The sequence below is a fragment of the Symphalangus syndactylus genome, chromosome 14 (assembly GCF_028878055.3).
Source record: "Symphalangus syndactylus isolate Jambi chromosome 14, NHGRI_mSymSyn1-v2.1_pri, whole genome shotgun sequence".
Classification (NCBI taxonomy): domain Eukaryota; kingdom Metazoa; phylum Chordata; class Mammalia; order Primates; family Hylobatidae; genus Symphalangus; species Symphalangus syndactylus.
Genome location: NC_072436.2, coordinates 54,528,390 through 54,545,268, shown reverse-complemented (window position 1 = coordinate 54,545,268; position 16,879 = coordinate 54,528,390). Strand labels below are relative to the sequence as shown.

The 16,879-nt window shown below is 53.2% G+C and overlaps 2 protein-coding genes and 1 non-coding gene across 18 annotated transcripts in view; 1 reads left to right on the top strand and 2 right to left on the bottom strand.

Annotated features, from left to right (window-relative positions):
* Positions 1-582: 582 nt before the first annotated feature.
* On the bottom strand, positions 583-8,770 carry ACTR1B (actin related protein 1B). Of its 2 annotated transcripts, none has more exons than XM_055241884.2 (11): positions 8,496-8,770; positions 6,524-6,588; positions 5,201-5,276; positions 3,974-4,099; positions 3,501-3,625; positions 3,052-3,268; positions 2,849-2,941; positions 2,568-2,742; positions 2,072-2,133; positions 1,774-1,814; positions 583-1,581 (listed from the first exon to the last, which is right to left on the bottom strand). In XM_055241884.2, the coding sequence occupies exons 1-11, from the start codon at positions 8,541-8,543 to the stop codon at positions 1,479-1,481; spliced, it is 1,131 nt and encodes a 376-aa protein (XP_055097859.1). In that variant the 5' UTR covers positions 8,544-8,770; the 3' UTR covers positions 583-1,478. The 2 variants fall into 2 exon arrangements, with proteins under 2 accessions (XP_055097859.1, XP_055097861.1); XM_055241886.2 differs by having other exon boundaries at positions 8,725-8,767.
* A 440-nt stretch (positions 8,771-9,210) lies between these two features.
* Positions 9,211-9,351, bottom strand: LOC129463394 (U4 spliceosomal RNA). The gene has a single exon (XR_008651163.1). It is a non-coding gene; the product is annotated as a U4 spliceosomal RNA (small nuclear RNA).
* Positions 9,352-13,220: 3,869 nt separating this feature from the next.
* The window catches only part of C14H2orf92 (chromosome 14 C2orf92 homolog), a 35,033-nt gene continuing 31,374 nt past the window's right edge, over positions 13,221-16,879 (top strand). For 2 of the 15 annotated variants that reach the window (XM_063616811.1, XM_063616808.1), the window contains exons 1-3: positions 13,223-14,287; positions 15,422-15,544; positions 15,777-15,944. In XM_063616811.1, coding sequence (XP_063472881.1) covers positions 14,242-14,287; positions 15,422-15,544; positions 15,777-15,944 — 337 coding nt within the window. In that variant the 5' untranslated portion in view covers positions 13,223-14,241. Of the gene's footprint in view, positions 14,288-15,421; positions 15,545-15,776; positions 15,945-16,879 lie in introns of all 15 variants that reach the window. The other 13 variants (XM_063616813.1, XM_063616810.1, XM_063616812.1 and 10 more) reach the window with 11 other exon arrangements.

Here is a 16,879-nt window from a genome sequence, read left to right as displayed (position 1 = left end):
ACTTGTTGACCTTTGGCCCCAAACACACAGCACCATCCTGGAAACACTGTAGGTGCTCACTTAAGGAAGTAAAGAGCAGACATTCTCCAAACCCTAATTCCTCACTGCTCCTTCTGCCCTTCCTCTCCCTGCTCTTCTGCCTATTCCTCTAGGGCCTGGCTAAGCTCACAGCCTCTCTGCCTCTCCGCCTCTCCCTGCCTTCACCATCCTGACTTGTCTGAAGGCGTGAGCTTGCATCATTGCTGGTGTCCACCAGCCTTAGCCCTGGCTGAATGGGGTGAGCAGAGGTGCTCAAACAGGCCTGTCCAGGGTCCGGGGACAAAGAAGGTAGCCTGGTTCTACTTCCCCTGGTGGACTGCAGCAGGGGAGGTAACAGGTGACGGAATTATGCTCCAGGGTGACAGCCCGGCCTCCTGAGGCCTTTTGTGCCACGTTGCTGGGCCAACCACTGAAACCCTCACACTGCTGAGCTAGAGCCAGTGCCTTGCAGCATTCTCTCTGGTCCTTTCTCTGAAAGTCCCCAGGGATGGAAGAGCAAACAACAGCACAGAGAGCCACAAGAAAACAGAGCCACACACTGGGCCTTGTCCATAATTATTACTATAATGATTTACAAAAGTTTTTTTTTTTCAGGCAACCGTGTTAAATTATTGTACATATCTGAGAGAGGGAGGTGGGGCCCTGGCCACAGCAAAAGTGACGACCTCTCTTGGGTGAGGTAAGAAAATGTCCCCCACCCCCTTTTAGGTCTGACTCCTTATTAAGTGGCTTCCCCTCAATAAATGATGAGCATCAACCCTTTCCCACCCAGGGTGCCAAGGGTAGAGGGAGGAGCAAGTCGATGAAGTGCTCTGAAAAGGAGAGTGCAGCAGCTCTGGCCACCGTGCGTCCTCTGCCCTGGCTCCGAAGGGCCTGACCCTGGGCTGGACCCCCTTGCTGGGGATGGAAGACCATTCAGTACTCAGCCCTACACCAGGGCATCTACCCAGGAATATAGGAGGACAGAGTGTGAAAGGGGCTGTGCCACCCTGTCAGGTCACGAACAGGAGGTGGCAATGGATGCACTGACACACCAGTGGGAGCTGCTGGCTGCCCCCTGCAGCCCACTCCCCAAACTGGCTACCCAGGCATCCAGGCATTCTGGCCCTGGAGCTCGGGGAGGCAGCCCTGAGAGTCAGAACAGGGAACCACAGGCCTAGCTGGCCCTGCCAGGGGGATACCCACAACAGCCCAACATGGCGCTCAATTCCCACACGCCAGCTCAAGGCTCCTGTCCATGCAGCTCAATGTTACTCGTGTGTGCGTGTCATGTGTGTGTAGAGGGGAAGGCTACAGGGGGGCACTGCTGTGCCGCCCACCCAGGGGTTCGGGGCATGCAGGGGACCCTAAGCCTAGTATAAGAGCCCAGACCAAAAAGGGTTAAAGGCTCTGGCTCCCCTCCCTCCCCCTCTCCCAACATGCCCCGCCCTCCTTGGGCACTAGAAAGTTTTGCGATGAATAGCACGGGAGCCATCCTCTTCATACTCCTTTTTGGACACCCACATCTTCTTAAAAGTGTCCAGCGAGGCCAGGATGGAGCCGCTGTGGGGATGGAGGGATAGTATTGCTGTGGACCTGTCAGGGAACCAACCACCATCCTGGGCACTCAGAGTTCCATTTCCCTAATTTGGGAGGGAAATCCACCCACCTCCACAGTGGCCTAGGCCAACCACGGGAGGAGCATCCAGGGTAAAGTGGTCTCCTCCCAGAGCCCTCCCTTGAGCCCCGCCTCACCCAATCCACGTGGAGTACAGCCGTTCCTGTGGGGCCGAGATCTAGAGGGAGGAAGTGACCACGTTAACTGTGGGTCCCCACCCAGAAGCCATTCCTCCCAGCCTTGGAGTCACCTTCCCCAGGTCCTGAAGCCTGACAGCAAAGGTCATCAGCTGGGGAGTGGCAGCAGTGGCATTGGGAAGAGCAGGGCTGGGTGGACGTGAGCCGGTGAGCGGGTCTGGGGGCGCCATCCACCCTTCCTCCCCATGCCAAGTCTGCCAGCACCCTAGTGCCCCAGGGGGAGTCTCTGTAACCTCACCTTGATTTTGATATCCTTTGGGGCAAGCTTCTTCACTTCACTGAGTAGTCGGTCTCCGAAGCCTGTGAACACAAAGCTGGCTGAGCCTGGGGTCTGCACCCGGCCTCCTCGCTGCTAGCTCCCGCACCCAGCCTTCAGGGCCCCCAGCTACTGCTGGCCCTCTATCAGCAGCTCTTCCCAGGATGAAGGACAAGGCTGAGATATGATCCAGCCCCATGGCTGCCTGTGGGCCTTGCGTCCTCACAGAGGCAGCGTGAGATGAAGCCGCACATGCTCCTTCCTCAACACTCACAATACACTTTAGAGCTTGTGTAAACTTCTCCTCTATTCACAGAGTAAACAAAATTTAATTTTAAATCTCGGTCTGTTAAAAAAAAATGTTAATTGAGCACCACCAAAAAGCCAATAGAAAATGGCTCTGGGCGGGGGTATACTCTCTGAGGGTCCAGATGCCCTGGGCCTCGTCTCACCACCACCAACTCTCAAGCCACAGTACCTTTGAAAAGCGTTGAGCCACCTGAGAGCACGATGTTGGCGAACAGTGTCCGGCGCAGGTCCATGTCGGACTTGTGTATGGCGAAGGCCACCACCTCATGGAGCCCCTCACTCTCATCCCCCACAAGGTCCGGCTGGAACAGCAGCTCGGGGGCCCGGAATCGTGCAGGCCCCACCTTTAGTGTACAAGATTGAGGCAGACAGGCTTCCTGGAGAAGCAGGCTACCCCTTCCCCCAGGCCGGGCATCAGCTGCCACTCCAGTGCCAGGCCTGGCCACTTACATCAAGCGTGCTGCCATCTGGCAATGTGTACTGCACTTTCTCCGTCTCCAGAGCCTCATCCTTCTGTGGGTTGATGGACAGGTAGCAGGCTCGCTGCGGGGGCAGGGACACAGCCCTCAGAAGGCTGCACCTGGGACACCTGTGCCTTGGTGCCACCCTTTCCTCAGCCCAGGTCGTGTCCACACCCTCTCGCCCCTCATCACCTCTTTGATTGTCCGGACAACCTCAAACTCAGCCGAGGTATGGAAGTCAACCCCTTCCTTGCGCAGCAGGAGTCGGAGGTAGCGGGAGACGTCGCGGCCGGCAATGTCCACCCGCATGATGGAGTGAGGCATGGCAAAGCCCTCATAGATGGGCACGGCGTGAGTGACCCCGTCCCCCGAGTCTAGAACCACTCCTGTCGTGCGTCCCGTTGCGTACCTGTCACCAGGTCAGCATCCCCTCACCTCAGCCACTGAGGCACGGGGACCTCCTCACCCAGGGGAGGAACCCTGGCACGTCTGCATTATCTAGTCTGAAGAAAGGACACGAGGGACTCCCTAGAGGAAGTCATCAAGGGGCTGTTTTTCCAGGGAAGTCAGACCCTGATCATGGCAAGCAGGAGGACGGCACAGGGAGGACAGGACTCAGGCCAGGCTTAGGGGGCACTCACAGACTGAGCACAGCCTGCATGGAGATGAACAGGGCTGGCACGTTGAAGGTCTCAAAGAACACCTCTGCCGCCTTCTCCCGGTTCTTACTCGGGTTGAGCGGGGCCTCCGTGAGGAGCACAGGATGCTGCGAGGGATGGGACAGTTGTAGGCATCCGAGGAGGCAATTTGCAAGGCCCTAGAAGGCTCTTTCCAGAGAGCCACACCCGCTGGCGCACAGGCAGCTCAGCCTCCTACCCCTCCTGAGGGCACCATCCCTTTATCTGCTGGCAGTTACTCTTCCGGAGATCCGGCTCTCTCTGGAAGGTTCTGCCTAGCAGCCACTGGGTATGCATGCGCACCCAGACACAAACGGAAAGGCAGCAGGCCCTCTAGAAATGCAGAGGGGAAATGTGGGAGCCCGGTGAGGAGGGACGCAGAGGAGAGGCGCACAGCCAGGAGAATGCGGAGCATGCAGGAGGGGCAGCCGCCACACCTCCTCCGAGAAGGTCTGCAGCTGGTCCTTGGAGTAGACGTACTGCCAGATGCGTTCCATGTCGTTCCAGTCTCGCACCACACCGTGCTCCATGGGGTAGCGGATGGTCAGCAGCCCCCGGTGCTCCTGGTGGGGTGGGAAGGGAGGTGTGGCACCCGGCCCTTGCTCAGCGGCTGCTTTCCACCCTCCTGGAAGCTGACCCTCACCTGCCCTGACCAGAACCTCACCTGCTCTGACCAGAACCACCCCTGCTCACTGGGTATCCCAGGGTCTGTGGCGGGTCCTGAACTCAGCATGGGTTCACCTGCCCACCAGCTTCTTAGGCTCTCAGAACCCAGCTAGCTTCGGCTGGGGGGATCAGAGAGGGTGGCAGCGTGCCCCACAATCTGCAGGCCCTCTTCTTCCCCATTCTCACTGCCGGCACATCCCCCACATTCTCCTCGCACTCTGCCAGCTCCCCTCTGGCCAGTGCTGGCACCTTGCAGCCGCCCAACATGGCCCCTCCTGGGCCACCTGTGCCCCCTGACCTGCGCCTCTCTCCCCCTAGCCCTTTGGCCGGTCCTCACCAGTCCCGTTTGCACTGACATGCTGCCTCCGCCTGCCCTTCGGTGTCCCCCTAGCCATGCCCCTTCTCACCGAGCACTACTTAGCTCCTCTCACCACCTCGGCTCCTATGGACCCCATCTGCGTGACACCCACCCTCTGCACCTCCAGCTCAGGCCTCCCCTTTCTGGGCCCAGAACCACGCATGCCCCACGCCCTGGCACCCGACACAATGCTCCTCAGGCACCTAAACTGCCCTTGGCCAAGCTCAGCTTGCTGTTCTCTCCACACCCACACATGCTCTCCTGAGGGTCTGATCAGGCCATGCAGCCCCTTGGTGGGACACTCCGGCTCCATTGTGAGAGGTGGCCCCATGGCCCTCATTAGAGCAGACATCAAGTGTGTGTGATTCTGACTCTTATATCACTTTTTGATCAGTTCTTGTTTCTGTAGCTTCCAAACAGCTTCTAAAAGACAGGACATGAAGAGCTCTACCCATGCTCCCTAGAAGAGGAACTGCTTCCCCATCTGAGGGGGAGGTGCCCCTCTACTTCCCAGCTGGAGCCTGGAGGACGTACCCGGGAGGTCACCAGCAGAGGCCCAAGAACACAGGCCTCTCACATATGCCACGCCCCTGCAACTGAGGACCCCATACCCAGGGAAGGACAGGCTCCTCGGTGTTACCTCTGCTTTTGGTCCGATGAAGAGGTCCCCCTCCAGGGCTCCAGCCATCACCCGCATGTGCTTGGGCCGCCCGACGCTGTGAGGACAGATAACGTCAGCAAGGTGGGCAGGGGGCATGGCGGAGCTTGTGTCCAGAAAAACTGAAATCCAACCATAGCCGCCCAGAGAGTACCTGGCCTCCGAACACCAGGATGTGGCTGGGGGGCACAGGTTGGAACTGGGGCCTATGGGGTTTGGGGCTAGAGAGGGGGCCTAGGGAGGACAAGAAGCTCAGGGTCAGAAGGCACAGTCAGCAGAGACAGCTGCGTGTCTGAGCGCCAGAACCCAGCCCTCCATGGCCCAGCCCTTGCAGAGGGTCAGCTTCCTGCAGCCACAGTGACTCAGCCCACGCTCCTGACTTCGGTGAGGCAGGGCTGCCGTCACCATCCACAGACTGGGGGAGGACAGCCCCAGGAAGCTGGGTCGGGGCTCCCTTGTGCACTCTGCTGTCACTCAGTTGATGCCGCCCTACCCCACTGCCAGGGCTTCTGGATCAGAGATTCAGTTCTTGGAAACTATAGGATCTGATGAGCTACCACTAAAGGCAAAGGAACCTCTAATACCCACGCAGTCAGAAAGGAATGCTGAAGCTCGACAGGGAGCACCATGCTAGCTCTGTCCCAGACCAGGCCGGGCTCGGGCTAGCCTGCCACTCGGGGCCTAGGATCCCCTGCTGCCCCCTGCCTTTAGGCCACTGATTCCAAAGCCTCCAGGATTTGTGAAGAGGTGCTCCTAAGGGCAACTTTCCCAATGGGCTCATGGCGGGTGTAAGGGGCACCCCAGGCTCTCTGGGTTTGCAATTATCTCTTATTCCTGCCTCCCCCAGTACCATACAGGGCAGAAGATCCCCTCTTAACTGAAACAAGACATTTTCTAGAGTCTGAAAACAAGCCCGGCAGAAAACACTTCCAGGGCTTCCAGGGAGGAAAGGGTGGCTGTGCATCTGATTCCTCACTCTTCCTGCTCCGAGTTTAGGGCTCCCCTCGGAGGTGTCTCCCTTTATTCTTGCTGCTGCTACCACATCCCATCCCCAGGGAAATGCTGGTTGCTTTTCCCCCTTGCTGGCTCAACAAGACCAAAACGAGAGACTCCAAAGACAAAGGGGACCACTAGAACGCTTGTCTTGTTCTTTCAGTGCTCTCTCAAGAGTGTCAACCTCACAAATTTGGTGTTTTCCCTACAGGTCAGGGCAAAAATTGTCTTCAAAGAGCCCTGTGACAGAAGGCCAATGTTCTTACAGAAGGTAAACAAAAGGACTGAGGCTGCTGCCTGAGCCACACTTACTAGTTTGGGAAACAGTATTTGGGAATCTGGTCTCCTGCAAAGCCAGCTTTAATCACCCCCGAACCCTGCAAGGAAAAACAAAGTTTAGCTGCCCACATGCACCACCAGATGAAGCCAGTCCCCTGCAATGGAGAGAGCTGGCTGCCCCACCAAGGCAGGACAAGGAGGAAGCCAGGGACCCTGCCAGGATCATTTAAAAGTACACCGACGGTTCAAGATTGGGAGCAATTTTGTATCCCCCTGCTCTGGCAACATTTGGCAATGTCTGGCAGCTGGGGAGAGGGGACATGCAGTGGGGGATGCTATTGGCATCTAGTGGGCAGAGGCCAGGGATGCTGCTAAACATCCTACAATGCACAGGCAAGCCTGCACTACCAACAATGAGCTAGCCCAGAATGTCAATAATACAGAGATAGAGAAACCATGAAGGGCACCTTCCTCTGCATAACTAATGGTTGGCGCCAGCAGGAGGATTCCACAGCACATGCTACTCCCAAAAGCTAGAAGAAACCCCTCTGCATGGGTTTTTTTTTTTTTTTTTTTTTTTCAACAGCTTCCTTCTCCCCCAAGAACCCAGAAGGCGTGGAACATGGACCACCTACAGGGCCTGCTGGAGAAGACCAATGGGTGCATGGGATGACTGGCAGCTTCCCTCAAGTGGCTTCCCAGAGACTACTAGGAGAACTTGGTCCTATCGCTGCCCCCACCTGGAAGCTGAACTTAAGGATCCCCCAAAGAACAGGGAAATTAGAAACCTCCCACCCAGCGAAGCGATCAACTTCTCAACTCAGCCCCACCACTCTTCATCGCAACCCTCTGAGTCTGCAGCAGAAATAAAACATCTCCAAGTTACAGAGGAGGGGCTGGAATCCCCAAGGAGCCGAGCAGTAACCCTTTTAACTTATAAGCCTGTTGATTAGCCTATACCAGTTATTTGCACATCAAGAAAGGAAGTAGCCTGCTCCTTCCTGCAGCGTCCTGCTGGTGTGACAGCACGTCCCCAAGCTCAGTGCTAACCTTATTAAACATCCCCTGCTGTGACTCAGGGAGCCCACATGGGTACTCCAAAACAGACAGTCATTCAGGGACCCCCCGGGGTCATGTGGGAGGGAGACAGATCCCAGAAAGAGGACAAGTGAGTCATTACTAAAAACTCCAAGGCCCGCACACCAGACGCAGATACCCAGCTAGGGGCAGACTCAAAGATCCCAGCCCTTATCTTCTCCCCATATCAGAGCTCGGAAGCCAGAAATCTTCCTATGGCAGCTGAAAGCAAGCCGAGCCCCACTGCTGAAGGACAAAGCCACAGGAAGCCTGATGACATCTTTCCTCTGAGGCTTCCAAACGATCACCCCAAATTGCTTGCTGATACTGGGAAGAGTGGCCATGAACTCTCCTTTGCCCTGCTGGCTGTGGAATGTTTGCTCAGCACAGGGAGCATTTAAGGAGAAAGTCAAAGTAGCCAAAAGGCAAACCAGATGGTGGTGGACATATGGGTGACAGAGCATCCTGCATTTGTTGCCTCGGGGTGCAGCCCCAAAGATGAAGGCAGCAGTGTGCAAAGGACAAATGCTACCCCACCTCCGCCAGGCAGCCAGAGCCAGGGCCGAAGGACGCGGAAAGGGACTGGCGTCGAAACCTGCCCAGGGACCGCACTCTTAACTGAGAAGAGTCCGGGGCGCGTCCCCGCCCGGCCGCCCGGCTGTCACTCAAGCTCTCCCGAACTTCCCCGCCCGGCTCGGGGAGGGGTTGGGGAAGGGGCTCTGCGACGCGGGCGAGGGGGCTCGCCCCATAGCCGGCCTTACAGGGCCAAGTGGGCGCGCGCCCCCGGGGCGAAGCCAGCGGCCCGGCGGGGGCGACGGCCACGCAGTGAGCGGAGGACGCGCCGAGGCGGGCGGGGGTCTCTCCCTGCGCCGCCGCGTGCGCCCACGGGGGCGGGGCGCCCGCCCTCCCCCTGGCTGCCGGGCCTCACGTTGTCGATGACCACAGGCTGGTTGGCGATGATGTCGTAGGACTCCATGGCCAGGCCGCGCCGGCCCTGCCCAGCAGGCGGGCTGCAGGAGGGACCGGATGGGCGGGCGGACCGGGACGGCGGCGGCTCCCGACGCGGCGCCGCTCCCCTCCCTCCCCGAGCCTGCAGCCTACGCGAGCCCCGCGGGGCTTTCTGGAGGGCGGGCCCGGCGGCCAATCATCGCTCCCACCTGGACCGATTGACAGCAGGTGCCCGGGGCCGCCTGCGCGAAGGGGGCGGGGCCTCCGGAGGCGGGCCAGCCAATTGAGGTCGTCCGGAAAAAAGTGGTCGCGGCGTTGCCAAGGTAGGCTGCGCAGTGTCGGGGATGATGTCATGGCTCCGTCTTAAAGGGGACGCGGGCGGCAGAAAGTGGAGTTGGGCTGGCGTGCGGGCGCGGCCGGAGTCTGTGGAGCTGTAAATTCACTGGTCCAGGAAGACGTCTTTCCCGCGTCCTAGCACCTCGGGCCACGCTCCTTCGTGAGAGCGCCCTCTCCAAGGAGGCTGGCCCTGGATATTTCACCCAAAGTATTTATTTTTTCTTTTTTTCTAGATAAGGTGTCTTGCTCTGTCGCTCAGGCTGGAAACCTTGGGCTCAAGCGATCCTCCCGCGCCAGCCAGTAGGGGGGACTACAGGCGCGCACCGTATTTATTTATTTATTTATTTTTACTGAAATAGTCTCCGTAGAGACTGTTAAAAATTGCCAATGTCGACTATATTGCAAGTCGTCACGGTGGGGTATTGGGAAAAGTTTTCAATTAGCAATAATCGCGCTTCGGATAAACCTCATTGGCCACCATACGGCCACCGCGCAACGCTAGCTAATTAAAAAAAATTTTTTTTTTTTTTTTTTGTAGAGAAGGGATCTCACTATGTTCCCCGGGCTAGTCTCGAACTCCTGAGCTTAAGCAATCCTCCCGCTTAGTCTTTCCAAAGCGTTGGGATTACAGGCGTCAGCCATTGCTCACGGCCGCATAATATTTCCTCGTTGAGCATTGAAGAAAAGATCCTTTTCCTCATAAAAATTACAGTTTCGTGGTATTTTGGTCCTGGCATTTATTGAGCACCTGCTCTGTGCCTGCGGAGCACTTCTGCCCACTTTACATAGGTTATATTAAATCTTTGCAACAATATCAGGTAGTTGTATTATTACTCCCATTTTTCAGTCAGGGTCTTCACACTTTGGTAACCTGCCCAAGATTATTGGGCATGGAATTGGCACGCAGGTAGCCCCCTGCGGCACTGGAGTCAGCTGCTTCAAGAGTGCAAGATAGGGCCGGGCGCGTTGGTTCACGCCTGTAATCCCAGCACTTTGGGAGGCCGAGGCGGGTGGATCACGAGGTCAGGAGATCGAGACCATCCTGGCTAACACGGTGAAACCCCGTCTCTACTAAAAATACAAAAAATTAGCCAGGCGTGGTGGCGGGCGCCTGTACTTCCTGGACCAGTGGGCGCCGAGTAGCCTCCCAGCTACTCGGGAGGCTGAGACAGGAGAATGGCGTGAACCTGGGAGGCGGAGCTTGCAGTGAGCAGAGATTGCGCCACTGCACTCCAGCCTGGGCGACAGAGCGAGACTCCGTCTCAAAAAAAAAAAGAGTGCAAGATAGTTGAGTTCTACATTTGTTTACCAAACGGATCCATAGTTATTTCCCTGTATATATACCTCTCCCAATGGGTTGTGAGCTTAAAATTTGTAAAATTGAAGCACAGTGTCATACAGAAATGTGCAGAAATCACAAGTGTACATGTACATTTCAATGAATGATTAAAATGTGGACACACTTGCATAACCACCACTGAGTTCAAGAAACAGCATTGTTGCCGGAAAAGGGGTCCCGATCCAGACCCCAAGGGAGGGTTATTGGATCTTGCCCAGAAGAAGTTCAAGGCAAGTTGCAGAGTGCAGTGAGAAGCGATTGTTTATTGAAAGCTACTCAGTTACAGAGTAGGCCATCCTCAGAAAGCAAGAGGGGGAACACACCCTCTTTATATTAAACTCTTCTTATATAGGGGTCTTATCTATGTAAAAACTAAGCTATGTCTACATGAGGGTGGGCTGACAGCATAACAAAATTTAGTACTTTTTGATTTAAAGAAAGTTATCCTTGGCATTTTAATGCATAAATACATCAAAGCATGACTATATATATATATATATCTTTTTTTTTTTTTTTTTTGAGACAGGGTCTTACCCTGTTGCCCAAGCTGGAGTGAAGTTTCCTGATCTCAGCTCACTGCAACCTCCACCTCCCAGGCTCAACCTATCCTCCTGCCTCAGCCTCCCAAGTAGCTGGGACCAGAGGTGTGCACCATCACGCCCAGCTAATTTTTTTTGTATTTTTAGTAGAGACGGGGTTTCGCTGTGTTGCCCAGGCTGGTCTCGAACTCCTGAGCTCAAGCAGTCCACCCACTTTGGACTCCCAAAGTGCTGGGATTACAGGCGTGAGCCATTGAGTCCTGTAACTATAACTGTGTTAAATCATATATTGTTAGGCAATATTGGAGCATCTGGACATTTTGTCGTGGTAGGATTTTGTCCTTGCAGGCATTACTAAACTGCTCTTTTAGCCATAGCATCTTATGACCACGATTCGGGACTAGCAAGGAATGTGCCTTGCTAGTTTTAAGATGCAGTTGGGGCAGGGCGCGGTGGCTCACGCCTGTAATCCCAGCACTTTCGGAGGCCCAGGCGGGCAGATCACGAGGTCAGGAAATCGAAACCATCCTGGCTAACACGGTGAAACCCTGTCTTTACTAAAAATACAAAAAAGTAGCTGGGTGTGGTGGCATGCATCTGTAGTTCTAGCTACTCAGGAGGCTGGAGTAGGAGAATCGCTTGAACCCAGGAGGCGGAGGTTGCAGTGAGCCGAGATTGCACCACCAGCCTGGGTGACAGAGTGAGACTCCGTCTCAAAAAAAAAATAAATAAATAAAAGATGGAGTTGGGATGGGCACGGTAGCTCATGCCTGTAATCCCAGCACTTGTGGAGGCCAAAGTGGGTGGATTGCTTGAGCCCAGGAATTTGAGACTAGCCTGGACAACATGGCAAAACCGTGTCTCTACAAAAAATACGAAAATTAGCTGGGCATGATGTTATGCGCCTGTAGTCCCAGCTACTCCAGAGGCTGAGGTGGGAGGTTGGCTTGAGCCCGAGAGATGGAGGTTGCAGTGAGCCCAGATCGCTGTCTTTACTAAAAATACAAAAAAGTAGCTGGGCGTGGTGGCTTGCATCTGTAGTCCTAGCTACTCAGGAGGCTGGGGTAGGAGAATCGCTTGAACCCAGGAGGCGGAGGCTGCAGTGAGCCGAGAACCCTCCACCAGCCTGCAGGTGGAGGGCCACCATTGCACTCCAGCCTGGGTGACAGAGCCAGACCCTATCTCAAAAAAAAAAAAAAAGATACAGTTGATTTTAAAATGGTGTCACCCTGTCTTTCCTAGGATCCTGTTTTCCCCCCATCAGCTCCTACCCCTTGGTCTCTGACCTCCTCTGAGGTGACCTCCATCCTGAATTTTGAAAACATATTAGTATTGCCTATTTCTGAACTTTATGCAGATGAAGTCATTGGTATGTATTCATTTGCATCTAGTGTCTATACATTCATAAAATAGATCACTGTGTAGCCATTAAAAATAATGAGAGAGTGCTACATAATTTCGTATGAAACATATCAGGACACATTGCTAAGTAAAAGCAAAGAGAAAGCAGACACCGAGTGTAGACTGTTATATGCATGAATGACTCTGAACAGCATATGAGGCACCTTCAGGTCTCTCTTTTTTTTTTTTTTTGAGACAGTCTTTCTCTGTTGCCTAGGCTGGAGTGCCGTGGCACGATCTGGGCTCACTGCAACCTCCACCTGTCGGGTTCAAGCAATTATCCTGCCTCAGCCTCCCGAGTAGCTGGGATCACAGGCTCCCGCCACCATGCCCAGCTAAGTTTTTTTTTTTTTTGAGATGGAGTCTCACTCTGTTGCCCAGGCTGGAGTGCAGTGGTGCGATCTAGGCTCACTGCAAGCTCCACTGGTCATTTGGAATTTGGACATTTTCTGTCCTCTGGTTATGGTGAGGGTGTGGATTTTGTGTTGTTTTATATATTCTTTGTTATTTTTTATTCTAGTTTTTGTTTTTGTTTTGGAAGGTATTTTAGAGAAATAAGATTTCTGTGGCTACCATGACCTGCTGTTACGGATTACATGGTACCCCCTCTTCATATGTTGAAGTCCTAGCCACCCCGCCGAACCTGAGAATGTGACTGTATCTGGAGATAGGGTCTTTACAGAGGAAATCAAGTTAAAATGAGGTCATTAGAGCAGGCCCTAATCCGATATGATCCTGTGTTCTTAGAAGAGGAAATGTGGACTCAGGTGTGTATGGAGGGAAGATGGCTTGCAAACCCAGGGAGAAGATGGCCATCTGAGTCCACGTCCTGGAACAGAGACTTCCCTCACAGCCTCAGAAAGAACCAGCCCTGCTGACATCTTGATCTCAAACCTCCAGCCTCCAGAACTGGGAGACGATTCAGTCGGCTCCTACACAACACAGGGTTGAACTGTGCGGGTCCACTTCTATGCAGATTATTTTCTTTTTTCTTTGTTGACAGTCTCGCTCTGTTGCTCGGGCTGAAGTGTAGTGGTGTGGTCTTGGCTTACTGCAGCTTCCACCTCCCAGGTGCAAGTGATTCTCCTGCCTCAGCCTCTCAAGTAGCTGGGACTATGGGCACTCCCCACCACACCTGGCTAATTTTTGTATTTTTAGTAGAGATGGGGTTTCACCATGTTGGTCAGGCTGGTCTTGAACTCCTGACACCAAGTGATCTGCCTGCCTCGGCCTCCCAGATTGCTGGGATTATAGGCGTGAGCCACCGTGCCCGGCCCTATATAACTCTTTATGCAAGTTTTTACCCCTAAAAGATATCTGCCATCTCAGCCATGGAACACACACTGTGAGAACATGAAAGCTCAAGGGCAGGGCTGGCTACATAATTTGTGGGACCCATTACAAAATGAACATGGAGAAAAAAATAGAAAAAAGTGTAGTACAAGGTACTAAAATAGATTTTTCCTTTGAAAACAGTTTAATACTTATAAAATGTAATAGAGGGAAATAGTGACACATGAGTAACAAAATGGGCGAATCAATTGGTCTACGCTATTTTTGGTGTTATAATTTTACCTAGTACAATAAATAGCAACACTTTGTTAGTGAGACGGGGTTTCACCATGTTGGCCAAGCTGGTCTGGAACTCCTGACCTCAGGTGATCCGCCTGCCTCAGCCTTCCAAAGTGCTGGGATTACAGGTGTGAGCCTCCTCGCCCAGCTGTGATGTCTTGATTGATCATAGGATTTTTCTGGCTATTCTAGCTACTTCCGATTCGCTTCAGCCAATTTAGTTGAACTTTTATCACTTGTGACTTCAGAGTCCTGGTTAATATCCTGTTGCCCTCAGGACATGCAGGATGGAGGAAGGCACCAGGGAGCCGAGGGAAGTGAGCAGAGAGGCAGTTACTTCAGGGCCACCAGCATAGCCCCCGTCACTGTCCACAGACACAGGCCCTTCCCCTTCTCACGGTGGAGCAGGCCCCACCTCACTTCCGGGTGTGACTTCACAGACCGTTAGGTTCCGTGGTACCCTGGAGTCCACAGCTGCTGAATCTGAAGGGCCTTCAGAAGACTGGCTTCTCCATGATGGTTCATGGACTAAGGCAAAGATGAGCAGAGCCGTGGCCCTCTTCTTTGTTCTCTGCTGGATCCAAGGTATATTGCTGTGGCAGCTGGAGAGAAACATGGGCCTCACTTCGAGCCTAAGTAGGGCAGAGGAGGGCCTTCCCTCTCACAGTGTGGGGAACACAGATACTCTACCTACTCTACCTTCTATACCTCCCCAAATCTGCCATTCAGGGTTTATTACTTGGGGGAGGGAGTAACTGAAAACATTTTCCTAGCTTTGAAGCTTTCTCAAAATTCAGAGCTCTATAGGAGGGTGGCATACATGCGTATTTTAACTTTTCATTGTAAGCATTTCCAAACATATGCAAAAGTAGAAAGATTAGTATAAAGAACCACCATATGCTAACTAACCCTCCTGATTTTATCTATATATACGCACTATTTAAAAAATAACAGCGTTAGGCTGGGTACAGTGGCTCACTCTTGTAACTCCAGCACTTTGGGAGGCCAAGGCAGGAGGATTCCTTGAGCTCAGGAGTTTGTGACAAGCCTAGGCAACATCATGAGAGCCTGTCTGTATGAAAAATTTAAAAATTAGCCATGCATGGTGGTGCTGCATGCCTGTGGTCCCAGCTACTAGGGAGGCTGAGGTGGGATGATCACTTGAGCCCAAAAAGTCGAGGCTGCAGTAAGCCGTGATCACACCACTGCACTCAAGCTTGGGCAACAGAGTGGGATCCTGTCTTAAAAAAAAAAAATTAGTAACAACTTTATAGAGATATAATATATAATAAAATTCACCCTTTATTTTATTTTTCTATTTATTGTTATTATTTTTGAGATAGGGTCCCCCTCTGTCACCCCGGGCTGGAGTGCGGTGGCATAATCACAGCTAATTGCAGCCTCAACGTTCCAGGCCCAAGGATCCTCCCTTCAGCCTCCCAGGTAGCTGGGACCACAGGCATGTACCACCACACCCAGCTAATTTTTTAAATGTTTGTAGAAATAGGGATCTCGCTATGTTGCCCAGGCTGGTCTCAAACTCCTGGGCTCAAGTGATCCTCCTACCTTGGCCTCCCAAAGTGCTGGAATTACAGGCATGAACCATCATGTCTGGCCAAATTTACCCTTTACAAAGTATATAATTCAGTGATTTTTAGTATACTCACAGAGTTGTGAAGCATCACTATTTAATTTTATTTAATTTTTTAATTTTTTGAGATGGAGTGTCGCTCTCTCGTCCAGGCTGGAGTGCAATGGCGCTATCTTGGCTCACTGCAACCTCTGCTTCCCAGGTTCAAAGTGATTATCCTGCCTCAGCCTCCCAAGTTGCTGGGATTACAGGTGCGTGCCACCATGCCCGGCTAATTTACTAAACTAATAAATTACTAAGTAAGTTACTAGTAAATTAGTAATTACTAAAATACAATTTTTAGTAGAGATGGAGTTTCATCATGTTGGCCAGGCTGGTCATGAACTCCTGACCTCAATGGAGCCTCCTGCCTCAGCTTCCTGAGTAGCTGGGACCACAGGGGCGCACCACCACGCCCAGGTAATTACTTTTTATTTTTTGTAGAGTTGGGGTCTCCCTATGTTTCCCAGGCTGGTCTCGAACTCCTGACCTCAAGTGATCCTCCCACCTCAGCCTCCCAGAGCGCTGGGATTAAAGACGTGAGCCACCACACCTGGCCTGAATTTTCCTCAAATTCAAAAAATCCTGATGAAGGTTTGGTTAAAATCTTTGGTGAGTTACCCCTCTCCCTGTGGAACCTCAGGCTGGATTTGAAGAGTTACGTGGGTGGTCCTCATTGTCTCCCAGGAAACCTGTTCCCGCTGCTGTGAAGGGAAGGCAGCTTCTCTTCCTTGAGGCTAGAATCTGTCTACATGTCACAGTCTCAGGAAATTAAGCAAAACAGACGATAAACACCTCAGAAGGACCCTACTGAGCGTGAGTGGAGCAGAGCAGGGCCATGTGGGACTGCAGCGTCAGATGCCACCTCACACCAGCTGTGACCCACCTGCCTCGCCAGTTTCTGCTCTAAGGCCCCAAAGCCGAGCTGAACCTCCTCCAGGGATTCGCAGCCCTAACTGAGCATGAGAACCCCTGGGGCAATCCTTTTTCTAACAATTGAGACATTCCACACACACCCCACATCAGATTTTGGGGTGTGGGATAGACCTTCGCATTTGTAGTTTTCTAACCCTCCAGGGAACACTAGGCTGAGACTCACTGGTCTCCACTCTAAACCTTCCATTAAACATGTGAGAAAAACTAAGGCCCAGGGAAGTCTTTAGCAGAGAGCTGAGAAGGAGAAAAGGGTTCTGAACCACAGCTGTCTGCTGAAGGAAGCTGTTCAAATGCCAGTGAAGTCTCTCCTGAGGGTGCCTGGGCTGTGCATCAGGAGTGAAGGTTGAGGGTCACCTTAGGTGTGAGAAGGAGCACGCGGGAGAATGGCGCTGATGCTTCCCCCTGGGTTAGGAGGCATTCGGATCACAGAGCGATGCCTGTTCATTCCTGCTTGCAAGGGAGCAGATCTCTTGACACCCGATGGGCCTCCGTTCCGTTCCGGCAGCTGTCTGTGTCAGGAGTGCTGGGCTTGCTCCTCCCCATGAGAGCCATCACAGAGGCCTTGGGCAGTCTGCATAGACGAATGCCTGGCAGGTGACCAGGAGGGGAAG